The sequence below is a fragment of the Triticum dicoccoides genome, chromosome 7B (assembly GCF_002162155.2).
Source record: "Triticum dicoccoides isolate Atlit2015 ecotype Zavitan chromosome 7B, WEW_v2.0, whole genome shotgun sequence".
Lineage (NCBI taxonomy): Eukaryota > Viridiplantae > Streptophyta > Magnoliopsida > Poales > Poaceae > Triticum > Triticum dicoccoides.
This window is the reverse complement of record NC_041393.1, coordinates 650,725,333-650,742,707: the sequence shown is the minus strand read 5'-3', so window position 1 is coordinate 650,742,707 and position 17,375 is coordinate 650,725,333. Positions and strand designations below refer to the sequence as shown.

Below are 17,375 nucleotides of genomic sequence, written 5' to 3'. Positions count from 1 at the left end.
CCATATACTACATGGGAATTCCACCTCATCACATGACAACATTTTCTCTCTCTCACAGAGCCATCGCGTGTCGGTGATCGTAGGCTCTTCGTCCAGGAGAACCGGACGATGAGCATCTGGCTAGAAGTTGTGGATCCCCATGCAAGGTGTGAGATTGTCCAGCTGACCTTGTTTGCACAAAGGGGAGGACAATATTTTGGTGGGCCTAAAATGTGAGTCGGCCGTCACAGGACTAATGTACAAGTCCTTCGTTTACAGCTTCCGTTCGAATTCCTACTGGACCCTATTCCTATCAAGCTTGATTCCTATGGACATCTTGCTACTGTTTGACACATCATGCATCTCTGCGCTACTCCTCACCAAAATAATGTCTCACTTTTGTGTCCCCTCGCGGCCATTTCAGTGGATGGTTCCGGCAGTATATATATACATGTTTCAGATGAGCGGGTAGCTGGGACTTTAGTGCTTCACCTATTATGACTAGAGCAACACGAGCCAATGAGGGCCGCACCCCTGAACCATTTAACTGGATCATTGGCCCAAAACTCCCACTGTTATGACTTTGCCAAAAATAAAAACATAAAACACACCCCACTGTTCGTCCATTTGCAGCCCGATCCATATTTGGGAGTATCAGTAGCTTGGCTCTTTTGGTCTAGCTACCGGGATCCTAGGCTCACCATGATGTTTCTTTTAGGGGTGAAACATTAGTCTTATTACTACGAAAAAATGCATATTGAGTTGTTCCGTTATTTCAAAAAATGAACACCGAGATGTTGGCATTTGGGCACAGGACTTCCATATTTCTGCTCCTAAAGAGGAGATCACAATATCTAGTGTTATGGGCCACACGTCCCTTTCTGCTTTCAGCAAATATGGCATGCACTAGTACAATAATCTTTCTAAAATCAAATTGATTGGCTTGGAAGTTTTGCTCATATAAAAAAAATACATAACCTATATATCATCAACCCACCACTTCCACTTACTTCATAGCTACATTCTCAAGAACGGGGAACCACACCATGCAGTTCATCGATCGTCACAATCCTCTAATTATTAGGCAAAACAGTTGAGAGCACAGCACCTCATCGGCAGGCTCCTAAGCCACGCGGTACCCTTCTGCAATGAAATGAATGGTAATTAGGCGGCGTTGATAAAATATAACTGAATATAAGTATTATTCGTGAACTCATAAAGCAGATGCAGGGCATTTTTGGTCATTAACAGAAGGCATTCCATACCGTATTATTTATTGACAGAGAAACCGACTAGTGAAATGCATTTTCAGTTAATTTGTTGCAAAACTGAAGCTAGAAGCCTCCCATAACTTTTTATTTTTCTCAACCTAAAAAGACTGGCTATGTAGGATTGTTGTTCTTCTGTTGTAAAAGATATTATAATCCTGAAGTGCATGTGCAACGATCAATCAATTTCTTTCTTGTGTTGTACTCCTCCATCGCATAATATAAGATGTCATTAGAACCAATATATAATACATTTTTTGTAATAACATGATATTATAGAAGGTAGGAAAGTAATTAAACTTCCTGAAACATGCAATGCAGCATCATACGCAGAAAATGATATGCATAGTAGCTTATCCGGTGGGACCTCATACAGGTCATCTTCAACAGCTTTGACTGCCGTGAAGGAGAAGGGTTCCATCGTCACATGGGGCCTGGTTCATCCATCCCGGTTTACTTCTCCAGCTTGTGTTGATTCCCGCCGGGGCCCAAGGTGAAGATGCCACTGTCATAGCTAGTCGGTTTATGCGTCATGACAGACTCGAAGCACTGATTGACAACGCCCACCGTCCAGCCCCCGGTGGCCTCACCGTCTGTGTGGTGTGCAAATGACATTGCAAGGCCAATGCTACAAGTCTAGTATCATTGGACAAATGTTAGGTACGTCGTGTATGACCCCCATACGAATTCGTGATGCATCCTATTCTTATTCGTATAGATCACATTTTACTACTATTTTGACATCATGCATCTTCATCCTGGTCCTCACTCAAACAATGTCACTTTTGTGTCTCCTCATGGCCATTTGGATGGTATATATGCTAGTTTCAGATGGTATATATGTCTACCTACCATGACTAGAGCGGCATGTGCGAAAGAGCTGAGTTGATGGCATTTATGAAAAGGACTTCCGTATTTCCGCTCATGAAGAGGATATCACAATGCTAGTATACTATGGGCGCATTCCCTTCTTCATTTCAGCAAATACGGCAGGCATTAGTACATTAATCTTCATAAATCAAATAGATCAGCTTGGGAGTTTTGCTCATACATAAGTTAAATGAGTGAAAAGACATAACCTATATATAAGTCATCAACCCACTACTACCATCTTGCATAGTTACATTCTCAAGGACGGGGAACCACAGTTCATCCATTGACCCATCAAAACATGTACCAATGTGAGCCCTTGGCGACATTCAGTAGGCTAAGCAGTTGAGGCTGCAACACCTCATCAGCAGGCTCCTCAGCCACATCCTACCCTTCTGCAATGCAACAAGATAATTAGGCGTTGATATATAGAAAACTATCAACATTAGCGGTATTAGAAAACTCATAAAGCAGTGGAGCAAATTTCTAGTTGTTAACTGAAAATCTATTCCATACTACTCCCACTGATCCAAAATAATTGTCGTGGTTTAACTTACTTTGGATCGGAGGGAGTACTATTTACTGACAGAGAGAAAAACTAGTGAATGAGTATTTTCAGTTAATTTGTTGCAAAACCGAAGCCATACTCCCAATTCTTCAGTTTAGGACCATGGTTTTATATCATTTTCAGCAAAATAATGTCTATGTAGGATTGGAGTTGTGTTGTGAAAGTTACAATCCTGAAGGGCATATATAGCGATCAATCATTTTTTGGAAACAAATCAATTTCTTTCTATATACAATACTTCCTGAAACATGCAATGCAACAATCATATTAACCAGAAAATTAATTACATACCCGTAGTGGCTTGGCGCAGAGCATGTCCGATGGGACCTCATATAGGTCATCGTCAACAGCTTTGACCGCCGTGAAGGAGAAGGGTTCCATTGCCATGTGGGTCCCTGAGTCATCCACCCAGGTTTGCCTCGTCACCTTGTGCTGCTGCTTCCCCATGACGACGACGCCACTATCGTAACCAATGAATTCCTGCTTGAGTGATTTTTGTGCTGTGACAGGCTCGAAGCACTGGTTGACGACGGCCGTCGTCCAGCCACCGTCGTCGCCATCGCCGTGGTTGTCCACTCGCCGAACGCAGGGACACGCCTCCTGCGACCTGCGCTCGCTCTCTGCGTAGTGCGTACATACAACGCCATCACGAAGCCATCGATCATGAAAAGCCAAAACAGAGGACACAGAGAAAGGGAAGGACGTAGATGCAGTGCACCCGTTGCATGCAGAAACACACGCCACTTGACAGGACATATAGAGGTGAGCATGGTAGTCTTTGTAAGGAAATCAAGTGTGGGGCCCACACAAAAGCTAGAGCTCTGTGCTGTATATGCAGTGTGGGGCCCACACAAATGCAGTGGGACTGCTGAATGTTGAGTTGTTGACGCAGCGTGGACATGGTTGACGAGAGCGCGTATCGTGCGTTGCAAGCCTACCAGCCATTTTAGCTTCCAGAGCAAGGATCATATAGACGGGATTCTAGTGAAGTCGGTTAAACACGTTACTGCTACTAGTGGCCAAAGATGCAAATGAATTTCAAGATAAGGTTAATTGAATTCGAAAAGGTAACAGATCGCTATTTTCTTGGCTTGCGCACGGGCGCGATCTTCTGCTTCTACCCGGCTTTTTCCATTGGAAACGAATCAGCCCCGCCCGTGCCTTCTATTCGTGATTTTTCTGCTGTTGTGCGTGATTAGTGGAAGAAGGTACTCCGAGTACAAATTTTCAGATTTCAATCAACCTCCTTTTCAATGCAAATCCGTCTTTTTCTATAGTCTTTATAGATCGTTCGTTGGTTTCATGAAGATCATCCCTGTACATATCTCTTTCTCACGCTCCGATTTCTTGAGTTGTTTGGGATTAGAAAGGAGGAGCTTGGATCTTTGTCCGTGACTAGTAAGCACAAGCCAAATCTTGCAATTTTTAATTTCCTGCCATCCTGGTACCTACCTTGTTTCAAGCCTTTGTTAGCAATTTTTCATTTTATTAACTGTGTTTTTTATTTCTTATTTCAAGCCTTTGTTAGCAATTTTTCATTTTATTTCTTGTTTGTGCGCTAATTAATTAGCAAGATGTTATCTAGAAAGTATCCAACCGGTAATGAGTAAAGAAAATAACCTTCCATATGCGTTGATTGAGTTTCGGAAAGGAGATATTGACATGTTTCTAGAACTAATACAAGTACTACTACTAGAAATTCCGAGGAATGCCTTTTGTGAGAAAATATAGGATCATAATACTAGAGTAGGCACGAACCTAATAGAAAAATATAAGTTCGGGTTGAAAAAAGCGACCAAATTTTTTGTGAATGTTTGTGACCTTTATTTGTTGCATAGTTGACATGACAAGGCAAAACCAATTATAGTGCATCAAGTATTTAGTTCAATTGAAATAGAGAAAAATGTGGTTTTAGGGCCCCTTTCCACTGTCTTGCCCCGGGCCCTCAAAATCTCAGGACCGGCCCTGATTCCATCTTACATCTAAACTTGGCACAAAACGGAAGTAATTTCTGGCTAGTTCTACTAGTCCGTACCTTGCAGGGTTTGTGTACGGGGAGCTGGGTGTGCATCTCAGACTCGAAGTGCTGGGCGAACACGGGCCAGTCGTCGCCGTCGCCGTAGTTCCATTCCCCGAACGCCGGTATCCCCCGATACCCACTCGCATCCTGCGAAAAACACATACATCAACTTACCTCAGCCATGGCAAGTCAAACGAACGCAACGGCGAACAACATCGGCATGAACAGCTCCATTGGCTTGGCCAGTGAGATGGTGCCCCGGTTGACTTGCTCGGCTTGGCAAGGACACAAGACAAGAGTGATGAATCTCCGAGTGATAGAAGAGAGTATTGACACAGGGAACGGCGGTGGCCGGTTCGCTGAATTTATATGGAAGAGTGTGTGGTGTGCTTAGGAAGGAAGACAACCGACTTTGAGAGGGAAAACTTGGGGCGGAGGGCAAGGCAAGGACGCGCTACCTGGCTCTGAAGTACTGTACGTGTTGTGGTCCGTGCTGATCTCGGGCCATCTCGGGCGATGTGAATAAAGTGGTGTGTCAGGTAACAGAGGAGGTAGAGGGAGCATGCAGCGGAGCAGTCGACTAGAATAAGGTGGCGATGGCATGGTAGGGGTGAGCTTATGGGTCAACGATACATTGAAGCCGGTGCTTGCACTAGAACCGAGTCTAGTCTAGGGTTTTTTTTTCGAAAGAATGCAAAAGTTGCGGAAAATAGTAGCTTCTGTCAAGAAAACAATTCTACTTGGATATTATACACTTGCACTTACTTTTAGCTGCAATTTTTTCCTACTCCGGCACGCAGTCCGGTTACGACACCTTATACATGTTCACAGTGTGTACCCACATGATCTTGCCTTGCGTATACAAAGGGGTAGACTTCATCTTGGTGGTACGAATAAGATTCAAGTAGACTTTTGCTAGACTGATGTACCAGCACTTCTTCTTCAGGTTCCATGCGAACTCCTGCTGCACCTCATTCCTATCAAGCTAGATTTCTATAGACATCTTGCTACTATTTTGACACGTCATGCATCTCTGTGCTGCTCCTCACCCAGATAATGTCTCACTTTTGTGTCCCCTTGCGGCCATTTCATTTGGATGGTTCTGTCAATATATATACAGGTTTGGGATGAGTGGATAGCTGAGACTTCAATGCTTCACCTTATGACTAGAGCAGCACATGCAAAAGAGAGCAGCATCCCAGAACCATTTAAATTTGGTCTCTCAAACGCCCGCGGACGCGTCCGCAAACAGTAACCGATCAGATTTCAAAGTTTTCTTCGCATAACCGGACATCTCACCTGGCAAACCTCAAATACATACAAACACATGCAATGTAAACGATACAACACAAATCGTCCGGCTACTACAACAACACATGCCATTGGACTACCAAAATTTGGTACGTTTTACCTACATACTACTATGGAGCATCCATGGCTGGCCTTGCCCTTGCCCTTCCCAGCACCCTTGTCATGTTTCTCGCAGAAGTAGCGCTCGAAAAAAAATAAAATGGATCAAACCAGATCTGCTCTTCGCCGGAGCTTTCTGAACGGTCACTCTCCTCCTTCTCCTCTTTGGGGTCAGTTTGACCATGGCACGAACTGCCCGATTTTGTTCTCGGGCGAGGCCGCGTGTCTTCCTCCTTGCCGCTTCTTTAGGATGTGGGCACAGATCGCTTCTTCCTCTGCGGCAGGACGCGCCGCCGTCATCGCCACATCCGTAGCGAGGCGCACCTCGGCCACCCTAATCCTCTCCTTCCCACGGCGGGCACACCGGTCAGTGTAGCACTCATACGCCGGGGGCTGAAGATGGAGAGCCTACCGGACCGCGATACTCCAGCGCCGGTGAATCTGAGCACCTGTTGCGCCAACGCAATGGACTCGCGCCAGGCCAATCCCTTTGTTGGTTGGGCGCAATTCTTCCAGGAGCGGCGGAGGGCAATGTAGACGGACATAGCCGCCTTGTTGGTGCTAAAACTGGCAGATCTCGTGTGGGGGCTCCCAAGGTTGATGATCAGAGTTCACTACAAGAAATATGTCAACTTGTGACCTTGACTATTGGTCACTGAATTGTCATTGTTTTTCATTTGTGACCTTTTTGTGACCAAAAATAGAAGGTCAAAAGCTGGCAATCGTAAATTGAAATTAACGACCTTCTTCAGGATAAGGCCGTAGACATTTATGACCAAAACAGAAGGTTGTTGAACCCATGACCTTTTGTTTTGATCACTGGTTGTCTGCTCAGGCCACATCGGATCCAACGTGGCAAGCTGATGTGGCAAAATTGTGACCAATTGAATTGGTCGTAGGTAAGATTCAGCCCAGTCCAATTAGGTGTTCTACATGGGCCAAGCCCATTAATTCAGCCCATTTGTTGTTATTTTTTTCTTTCAATTTTGGTAAGCTGCATGGGCCAGGCCCTATAATTCGGCCTTCTTATTTTTGGGTAGTGGCCTTTTTTTCTTTTTTCAAATGGGTCCCAATTGTCAGGTTCTGATAAGTGGGTCCCAAATATCCGATTCTGGTTTGTGGGTCCTTGTTGTCATGGTCATGTTCCTCAGATTTCAATATGCCAATAACTAAACAACCAATATTTGAATCAAAATAGACAGAAAACATGTGTAATACTTCATAACAAGAAGCAACAATCTGTTACATCAACAAACATACAAATGTCATCACAGTATAACAAGCTCTACAGGTGTACAATATGTCACATGAGCCAAGTTCGTGCTTCAATTTGCTCCAATACGATCAGCATGAAGGGCTTCATTACTCCTTGAACTAGCTCCAATGAGCTTGAACTATGCTTCTTCCGACTTCTTCGTCTTTATGCTCGCGACCAAACATAAAACGCCAGCATCTGCACGTTATAGAACAAAATGTTTAGGTACAAAATAAAAGCAAATCTAACAGCATATATCTAACAGTAGATACAAAATAATGAAGGCCAATCCGTGTTCATATATACTAGCGTGCATATATACTAGCAGAACACATAAACCCATCCATCAAAATCTTGCTTCTGAACATTGGCATCAAATCAACACAAACACTGAATTAACATGCACAAAAGGAAAGAGTATAGGGTAGGTATATGGGTATCAAAACCAAAAATGCTAGACATACAAAGACTTACACGCTTTTACACGCTCCTTCCATCTAACAACCAATCACAAACCTCCCACCCCTGATTTTCAGGGGGGTGGGCTGCCTCACTCACCTATTGACCAATCAAGGTTAACCATCCTGTAAAAGCCTATAAATCGTTTGTACGTGTAGCATTGCCGGTATCAAAACTAACAAGAAAGGAATGACAATCTATTTTAAGTATTTCAGGTTTGAGGCATTTTCGATACTACAATCAATATATAACAGCCAACATTTCAATCCGTGGACACCACATGACAGAAAAGGTACTAAGGCAGTTGCTACATAAAATCAAAGCAAGGTACATAGCACATGCAGGCCAACAATAAATTGGTACCAAATCCAATCATCATTTGAAATGAAGTTAATGAGAAATTTTAAAATCAATTTAACAGTTGATAGTAATGTTTGCATTGGACACATCTAGAACTAAAATTATGCATACACGCCGAAATTCCGATGGCCAATGCCTCAGTACAGTGAACACTAAGCATGGTACATAGTAAAGGTTTGACACAACGAGAGATGAAAGCATTCACTCCATCAAGCATATCTACAATGCAGCACATAAGAAAAGAGAGATACGCAACGGGGTAGCAATGGCATACAGATAATCGCTTAACAAGCAGCACGAACATGAATAAATCACATAACTAAGTACAAGCAAGTATCCCAGCTGAGAGCAAACATGTATTCGACATTTCTGCCATTTCGATACATGCACGACAAAGAGTGGTGCTCATTTCTTACCACATCACAAGCAAGAGATGACCCCAGACGATGCCCTGCTTCTCCAGGTCGCACTCAAGGCTCAACCAACTCCACGGTGTGGATGATGCCCCCTCCTTTTTCCGTCCAGATGGCGGGGTGCAAACTCGCAAGCCCTGCACATTACAACTTGCATCAATGCAGTAGCCATACAAGGAATTGATATCAAGCAGAGCACAAATTGAGAGGAAGTTACTGTCCAAGAGCTGACGTTCCAAGGGATAATCATGGTGCGTCGTGGTGCCTTCATCTGGAGTCACAGGTCGGGTTGTGGGTTGCTGCTTTGCTTCTCCATATAGCACACCAGGGTCTCCTAACATAGCAAACTGAAAACACAAAACATGATTAGGGAGTTGGTACATAAGAAAAGGAATTCATGCAGGAATGGCATGTACAACTAAAAAAATCAGGCATCACATATTATTAGAATTGCATATTAGATGGGTGCAAGGTAAGTGTTTCTTCATAAAAATTACTAGAAATACGTAACTGTGTTGTAAGGATGGTTCTTTAAAAAGAGAATCTGTAAGGAGCTTGGCTGGAGCGGCCGACTCTAATTGTTATGATTTGTTGCTTCTGAATCACCACAGTGCTCAAAAAGGAATCATAACAGTGGATGATAGTTCAACTTCTCGTTATGATGTTTCTTGTCCATTTAGTTAACTTGTACAAATAAATTCGAACATGTTGCTGGATGGCTTGCAGCTTATAAAAAAAGCACTTGAAGCAACAATTAAATCACCGTATATAATTGAAGGGCTTGCCATATACTTACTGCCTAGCTTCAAGCAATGAATCACTCAAAACATACGAGTACTTATTTAATATAAGGAAATAAGATTGCCAGGAATGATTGATGACATGCATCCGCCAGAAATATGGTTGTCTGGTATGGTGTTTCTATGACAGATTCAGATATTTTTGTACTAGGTAGTAGCTCCTTGGTTTTTCAGGCAAACAAAAAATAGTAATACATCCGCAAAAAACAGGGAAGGGCGCCCCAGCCAGTAGCAAAGGGATTTGAGGTTCAGGTTCAGGAGCAAAGTCTAGCAATCTACTGTAAATAGTACTAGTACTCCGTATGTAGTAACTGAGCAGAAAAGGACTAGTAGAAGGTGTTCACTTTACAGATCACATCTTGGGTGTCAATTCAAGCAATTGTTGTAGAGTGAAAGAATGACATGATGTTACCTGGGCATTGACTTCTGCAACTTTGCGAGAGTTGGATGTGTCACTGTTGGCCTTTTTGTACCTCTCAATGGTGGCTTTCACACTGCAAGTACTCGTTCAGTGTCTAATTAGTACACATATATCTACACTCCGAAGAAAGTTATACTAGAAATTAAGCAGAAGTATAATCACATGTATGCAAGGAACTACCCTCCGTTCCTAAATATAAGTCTTTGTAGAGATTCCACTATGAACCACATACGGATGTATATAGATGCATTTTGAGTGTAGATTCACTCATTTTGCTCCGTATGTAGTCCATAGTGAAATCTCTACAAAGACTTACATTTAGGAACAGAGGAAGTATATTGCATCACATGTTTCATTATATCAATACTGCCATACTAGTAGGTTCCAGTGCAGTACTTGTTGTCTTACCAGATCTGCCGGCCGGCAGCTTCTCCAACGCCCCATTCTGGCCTGCAAAGAAACCAAGATAATTTGGTGTCACATTTGTCTGCACAGCACCAACACAAACTGATGTATGCACTACTGTACACGAGTGAAAAATACTGCTCTGTAACGCTGGATAACAACAGACAGCGCAGTTCTGAATCTAGCCACTCTGCGTCTCTGCAGAGATTGCTTTTTATGAGACACAGCTGGTGGTGCTTGATATAAACAACTGAATATGCCTAGGTGTTAACTGAAATATGGCGCGCTCTGAACCTAAGCTAACTCTGCCTCTTTGCGAGCATGTGGACCTTCATCCAGAAAAGGAAATCCCCTTTTTATCTATTTCCGGGAACGGATCCATCAGTTTATGAGTTTTGTCATTTTTAGAGTGAGAGAGTCAGTTGATGAGTTAACTTAAAAAACATCCACACAAATAAATCCAGATCCTGTGCCTAACATTTCTATACTCAGTGAGACGGGATGCATTGTTACCCCTGTGGATGCAGTTGAAGGCGTCCTCGGCGACCACCCTGCAGGCGCCGACCTGCACACATACATTGGATGAGACACATCTCATCTAGCGTCTCGATGAGGGCCACGCCGATCACCGACTGCCGGTACATGTCGAACGCCTCCGCCATCCCTCCCCTCACCCCTGATCCCTGCCGGTAACAGTAAAGCAGCAAGCATCAATCAAACAATTTGTTCCTAATTGCTCATGTTTTGACATGGTGAATCTAGAAACTCGTATGTTGCTAGTCGAGGGGGAATGGGGACTGACATGGAGTGCTGGATGGCCTCATAGGCATCTTCTGAAGGCAGGAAGTCGCCTGTTCTCGTTCTTCTTGTCTGAATCCCACAAACAGTCAAAGAAACACATTCAGAAACAGAAGAAAACACACTCAGGAGCACAAATCAGTCAAAAGGACCAGTCACAGGTTAGCCGTCGCTAGCAAGTATTTATAGCATGTCCAAAATCCCAATTTTGACATGCGCTAAAATGGCAATTTGAATCAGATTTCTCACATATAACATGCAGATTAACAATACACAGCATACCACATTTACCACTAACTAACCAAGCTAATTAAGGTAGCCACTGTCGTCTAGAAATTAGTTTAACACAGATTTGTAGCGCCGATATCAAAAGGTTGCATGAACTAAGGAGCACATATTGATATATAGATGAACTAAGCGACTGATGGGAGCAATGCAACCGAAATCAAAAGGTTCCAGACCATGTACGCTGGTTCTATATTTCTATCAATAGATGAGCAATGCAAAAGAAGCAGTAGGGTCACCAAACATTCTGGATAAACATGGACATCAAGCAAACTGTGTACGATAGATAGAAGAAGCTAATTAAGATAGCTCCTGCAATTTGAATCCATCATTTTCCCCACATATAAGATAAGATGCAGATCAACATTGCACTAGTACATTGATTACCCTTGATAGATGGGGCTAAGATAGATAGCCACGACCGTCCAGGAATCAATTAAGCACAAATAGAAGAGCATGGCAGGAGATATATCTGACCAAACTGAACTGAAAGTCTGAAACCACAAGTCTGCATGATGATACAGTACAGTAAAATAAAAAGACTGATAAGGAGAGCACAACTTCAATCAGCAATGCAAAAGGACCCCCTTGGATTGGATCGCTTGGTCAACAACCTCGAATGGAATCTCGATCGACGAGGTGAAGTCGTCAATCAGAATCGGATGATGGATAGGGTCCCTCCTGTAGTCAAGCCAAGGAACTGGATTCAGCAGACAGATCAGATCCATGGAATCATCGTTTTCATGTTGACAGTCAGAAAAGAAGAGAAAGGTTTGGAGTTTGGACAGAGACGGACCTCGGAGATGTAGATGTGGTCGTTGCAGTAATCGGTGAGGCTGGCGAGCTTCTTGGGGTCGAGGAAGCGGGAGAGGACTGCGACGACGACGTCGATGTGCTTCTTGGGGTCGAGGATGAATCACCTCTGGTGTTGGCGAGGCAGCGCTGCTCGAAGCCGAGGACAGGACTGTGTAGATTGTTTGGTCGTGCCACGGGTGCGCCGCCACCGACTGGCACGTGATCGAGGACAGGATCCCCTCGTTCAGGGCCGACGTCTTGGTCTTGGGGGCGGCGGCCGTGCCATTGCCGTTGTTGGATGGCTCCTTGGTGGCGGCGGCGACAGCGACTTCTTGTGAGGGAGCCATGGATGAGTGGTGGTAGGGAGTGGGAAGGGGACCGAGGGAGAGGCAGATGCATCTCGCTGCGCGCGCCGGATCTCGTCGGACAGGGGTCTTCGATTCCCGCCTGAGGTCGCCAGGATCGAGCGCCGGAGGTGGCAGCAGCAAGGGAGGAGTAGAGCGCTAGTGGGTTGGGGATCAGGGAGAGGAACCCTAGAGGCGGTGGAGGGAGGTTCAGGTGCAGCGTGAGGGAAGGAGGGCGCCACCGCCGGCGACGGGAAGAGAGAGAGGGAAGCGGCAGAAGGAAGGGAAGAGAGGCGGCCGATCTGGATCGGGGAGACAGAGAGGGGGAGGCGGCGGCGATCTGGATCGGGGAGGGAGAGAGGGAGGGTGGTGGGAGAGGGACGAGAGGTGAGCGAGAGACGCTGGATCGAGGGACTGAGGGAGAGTGTGGACGACTCAGATCGACTACAGGGGGGTGATCCGTGGGCTGCTTCCTGATTGGTTCAAAACATGAGGTATTTATCAAAATTAGCTCTTAGTGCTAAAAACAGGGGGGTTTGTGAAGCAACTAGCAACATTATTTTGCAAATGGCATCATTAAATATTTCACTTAGTTTAGACCACATTTTATGGATGATCACCAATTTGTATGCAGGTTCGATCCTTCTAGCTATTTTTGTTCATTTAAACAAATTTCCACCAATTCAGTTGGAAGCGGGTCAAATTTAAACTGCAGCTGCCTCATAGTTTGCTTTTTATTTTTCCAAAAATCATTTGTAGGTACATAAGTATCTATTTAATCAGAGAAACATCAAAAGTTTTCCAAGATTCAACCACTAGCTAGGAACGGTCATGCCCGCCATTTTGACTGCATTTTGAAACGGGCATAAAAAATAAAAAAATAAAAAAAATTGGAAAACCTTCGCATTGTGTCTTTATATGTGGCCATGTTACCAGCAAAAATTATAAACTTGTAATACGGTGATTATTTTTAAAAGTGTTCTCAGAAACGAGCTATCAAGTGTGAAGATGCATGGCTTTCAACCCAAATGCTCAATCTTATGGCCACATTCATGACATAGTTTGTTCAAATGATCTTATATTGTGCATAAGGGTGCATCTTGGAATGACAAACAATGTTGCCTAAGGATGTTTTCATTTTCTTTGGACGAAAAATTCATTTTCCATTTTTTCGATTGCCCGAAATGAGTTTTTTTGTGAAGGACCTACCATATACTTGTTGCAAAATTGTACCTAATCAATTTTATAAAATACTAGGACATATTTAATGCACAATTGACCAAATGGTTGGGTGCAAAAAGTTTCGATCCACCTCTCGTGAAAAAGATAAATTTCCGCCGATTCAGGTGGAAGCGGGTCAAATTTGAACTATAGCTACCTCGTAGTTTGATCATTATTTTTTCCAAAAATCTAAGTACATAAGTATCTATTTAACCAGAGAAACATCAAAAGTTTTCCAAGAGTCAACCACTAGCTAGGAACGGCCAGGCCCGCCGTTTTAACCGTATTTTGAAACGGGCATAAAAAATTCAAAAAAATCAAAAAATTGGAAAACCTTCGCATTGTATCATTGTATGTGACCAAGTTTCCAAGAAAAATAATAACTTGTAATACGGAAATTATTTTAAAAAATTGCTCTAAAAAATGAGTTATCATGCGTGAAGATGCATGTCTTTCAAGCCAAATGATCAATCTTATGCCCACATTTATGGCATAGTTTGTTCAAATGCTCTCATATTGTACACAAGGATGCATCTTGGAATTCCAAACAATGTTGCCTAAGGGAGTTTTCATTTTCTTTGCACGGAAAATTCATTTTCCATATTTCGAGTGCCTGAAATGAGTTTTTTTTGTGAAGGACCTACCATATATTTGTTGCAAAATTGGACTAAATCAATTTTCTAAAATAGTAGGCCATATTTAATGCACAATTGATAAAATGGTTGGGTGTCAAAAGTTTTGATCCACCTCTGGTGAAAAAGACAAATTCCCGCCGATTCAGCAGGAAGCGGGTCAAATTTGAACTGCAGTTGCCTCATAGTTTGCTATTTATTTTTTACAAAAATCATTTCTAGTTACATAAGTACCTATTTAATCATAAATACATGGTTTGGTGGCGATACGTCGAGGTTTGGACGGTGGCCGAGGGGCCCAACTCTAGAGCGCGTAAACTCGCATGCCCGCCGAGTGGTCACCGCGTGACCGTTGTGTTGTCATGTGTTCTGGGCGGCCTCGACATGTCTAATGGATTGGGCACTCCCCAAGTAGGTGCTAGGAAGAAAATCACATCATAATATTCTCACGACGAGACCGATCGATGCTCAAACATGAATAAGCAGCCAAGTGTTTTATTAGCGATACGGGAAATGCGCATGGCTAATGGGTGTGAGTTTTGGCTGAGGATGATCAGTTACTAAGAAGACCGTATTCACAAATTTTCAGCTCAAAAGGAGGAGCCTAGATGGTACTTGCCTTGCAAAGTACCACACTGGACATAAATACAAATGTTGGAGCTGGCCTCAAAATAATGAATTGATTGAGTTGGCATTTGGTGGAGGATGGTTATTTGGGCATAGGAAAGCACTGTAGAAAATGGATACCATTTGGACATACCAAAGTGGTACTTCCTTCACAAAGTGTTTTTCTGAACAGAATAGGTAAATGAATATTTTTGAACTAGGCAAGGAAGGTTTTTTTACATATTTGACGAAGATATGACCCAAATAATTTATGAGATTTTTTTTAGAAATTTTGGGAATGACAAAAATATAGGTTGTTTCACAACCTAGGGCAAAAACTGCCACATGGACATGACACATAGGCAAAACTGATGAGGTGGCGCCTAGTCATAGCAACCCACCATAATTTACAAGGTTATGACCATCTATATTGGTCATGATCAGCTAGAAATAAGGCAGTGGATCAGTGTTATCTGCTTTATGACCATTTCGTGTAAGGAAATTACGACCTTTTTGACCAAAATGGTCGTTATTGTTCAACGTTTGGAGCCCCCCGAACAGCTTTTGACCAACTGGTCTCAAATTGTCATAGATCTATGACCAATTCTTCCAGGGTCACTGACAGAAGGTCACTAGTTGACATATTTCTTATAGTGGTTAGATGGTAACAAGGAGAATAGGGACACGATGTTTTACAAAGGTTCGGACCCTCTTGATGAGGTAAAACCCGACATCCCGCTTCTTATATATTGATTGTGATGGGGTACAAAGTACAGATTGTTCTACCTCAAGATCGTATGGATTTGTTTAAGCTCTAAACTTGCGAATATTAAGGCCTTTGTCCCTCTACGGACTAAACCCACGGCTTATATAGAGGCCGGGGTACCTAAGGTCTTACAAATGGGCGGTTATGATCTTTAGAGATATGCATGCTGGATTAAGTATGCTTGAAGTGGAGGCCAAGTCTTCAGGAGATCTTCGCCTTGATCGCGTCGTGGGCCAGGGATGACATGGCCATGCCAACAATCTTCAATGGGTCCTCAGCTCGGCCCATCACTAACAGGCCGACGTGGCAAGCACCCCTGGTCTAGGACACCAATACATCTCCAGCCCGCAAGGGACAACACCCTAGTCAGCTGATCCGGAGTGGTCTGACTCAAACCAGTTGTCGGCAATGCTGGAGAAGGATGGAGAGCGCCGGAAGTGAGGTTGGGGGCGGAGTGGAGGAAAGTGGAGTGGAGTGGAGTCGCTAGGGTTCGGTCTGACAAGAGGATGGGGACGAATATATGTAGGGTCTGGTGTACTATCGTGCGCCTGATCCGACGTGGCGGACGAGCCCGCTCGCGCCTGGCCTCCCTATATTTTTGCGGGATATGAGGGGTGCCGGTCACCCCGGGTGTTTGAGACCAGCTTGAAGTGTCCCTCTGGGTCGATTATTTTTGACCAATCAGTGATCAGGCAGTCCATCCGGGCATTTAAGGGGGATTTGAAGCGTCCGGCTGTATATGCTCTTAGCTTGGCTCTTTTGGTCTAGGAGTTAATTGCATGTTGAACCAACGTTGGGGCTAAGATAACAAATTAGTACCACTTTACTTTTTTTGCAGATCAGTACCAAGTCTAGGGCACACGGAAACAAATAAAGCTGATCCACGTTTATACATGTTTTGAAAGGAAACTGACTAGTGGGGCTCGCTTAACCTTTTTTGACTGTACCAAGTCTAGGGCCTTTCTCGACTGTCATTTTTTTGTATGTGTTTTCTTTGTTTTGGATTTCTTTTATCTTTTTAAGATCTTGCGTATTCTTTGTTTTTTTTGGATATTTCTTTTTTTGATAGGTTTTGTAACAAACGGTGTACTTTTTTCGATACTGTGGACATGTTTTTAGTTTATGATGACCATTTTTAATAGACAAACTGAACTTCCTTAGTGTATGATATTTTTTTTTGTAAATACACACTGAACATTATTGTATAACATATGATGAGTAATTTTGTTAGACGCATTGTACTTTTTTAATATAAAATGATCTTTTAATTTATACGATGATGAACATTTTTAAATATACGATGCACTTTATAATATATATATATATATATAGTATTTTTTTATAAAACACATATTTCTACTAGACAATATTCTAAAATATATTTACTATTTTTATAGATTTGTAAAATATGATATTTCTAAAAAAAAGGGCCTTATTTTTCATGAAAACTGACTAAAAACTGTATCCAGTTGTCCAATCAAACTGCATTGCAGACATATGTTGTTAGCATATATCTTTCCCTTCTCTATCTCTACCTACTAATAAACCACGCATAGCTTCTGGTCGTACGTCGCTGGTGTTTTTGCGAAAAAACCCCGCTGTTTCTTTGAAATCAACCCGCGGTCCTTGTTTAAGTGGTACTCAGGAAAAACGATTCATTTTTGCGTAAAAACCCCTGTCGTTTGGACTATTCAACGCGC

At 43.1% G+C, this 17,375-nt stretch overlaps 1 protein-coding gene across 8 annotated transcripts; it reads right to left on the bottom strand.

Moving 5' to 3' along the window:
* Window positions 1-7,286: 7,286 nt before the first annotated feature.
* LOC119336988 lies at window positions 7,287-12,851 on the bottom strand. 8 transcript variants are annotated; one of them, XR_005162952.1, is made up of 9 exons: window positions 12,108-12,851; window positions 11,926-12,011; window positions 11,699-11,805; window positions 11,031-11,098; window positions 10,742-10,911; window positions 10,232-10,273; window positions 9,815-9,896; window positions 8,606-8,949; window positions 7,287-7,568 (listed from the first exon to the last, which is right to left on the bottom strand). XR_005162952.1 is itself a non-coding variant. In XM_037609082.1 (9 exons), the coding sequence occupies exons 4-8, from the start codon at window positions 10,888-10,890 to the stop codon at window positions 8,660-8,662; spliced, it is 468 nt and encodes a 155-aa protein (XP_037464979.1). In that variant the 5' UTR covers window positions 10,891-10,911; window positions 11,031-11,098; window positions 11,926-11,992; window positions 12,108-12,849; the 3' UTR covers window positions 7,287-7,568; window positions 8,606-8,659. The 8 variants fall into 8 exon arrangements, 6 of the variants coding, with proteins under 6 accessions (XP_037464979.1, XP_037464978.1, XP_037464975.1 ...); XR_005162951.1 differs by having other exon boundaries at window positions 11,926-11,992; window positions 12,108-12,850; XM_037609082.1 differs by lacking the exon at window positions 11,699-11,805 and having other exon boundaries at window positions 8,606-8,739; window positions 8,835-8,949; window positions 11,926-11,992; window positions 12,108-12,849.
* Between the last annotated feature and the right edge of the window lie 4,524 nt (window positions 12,852-17,375).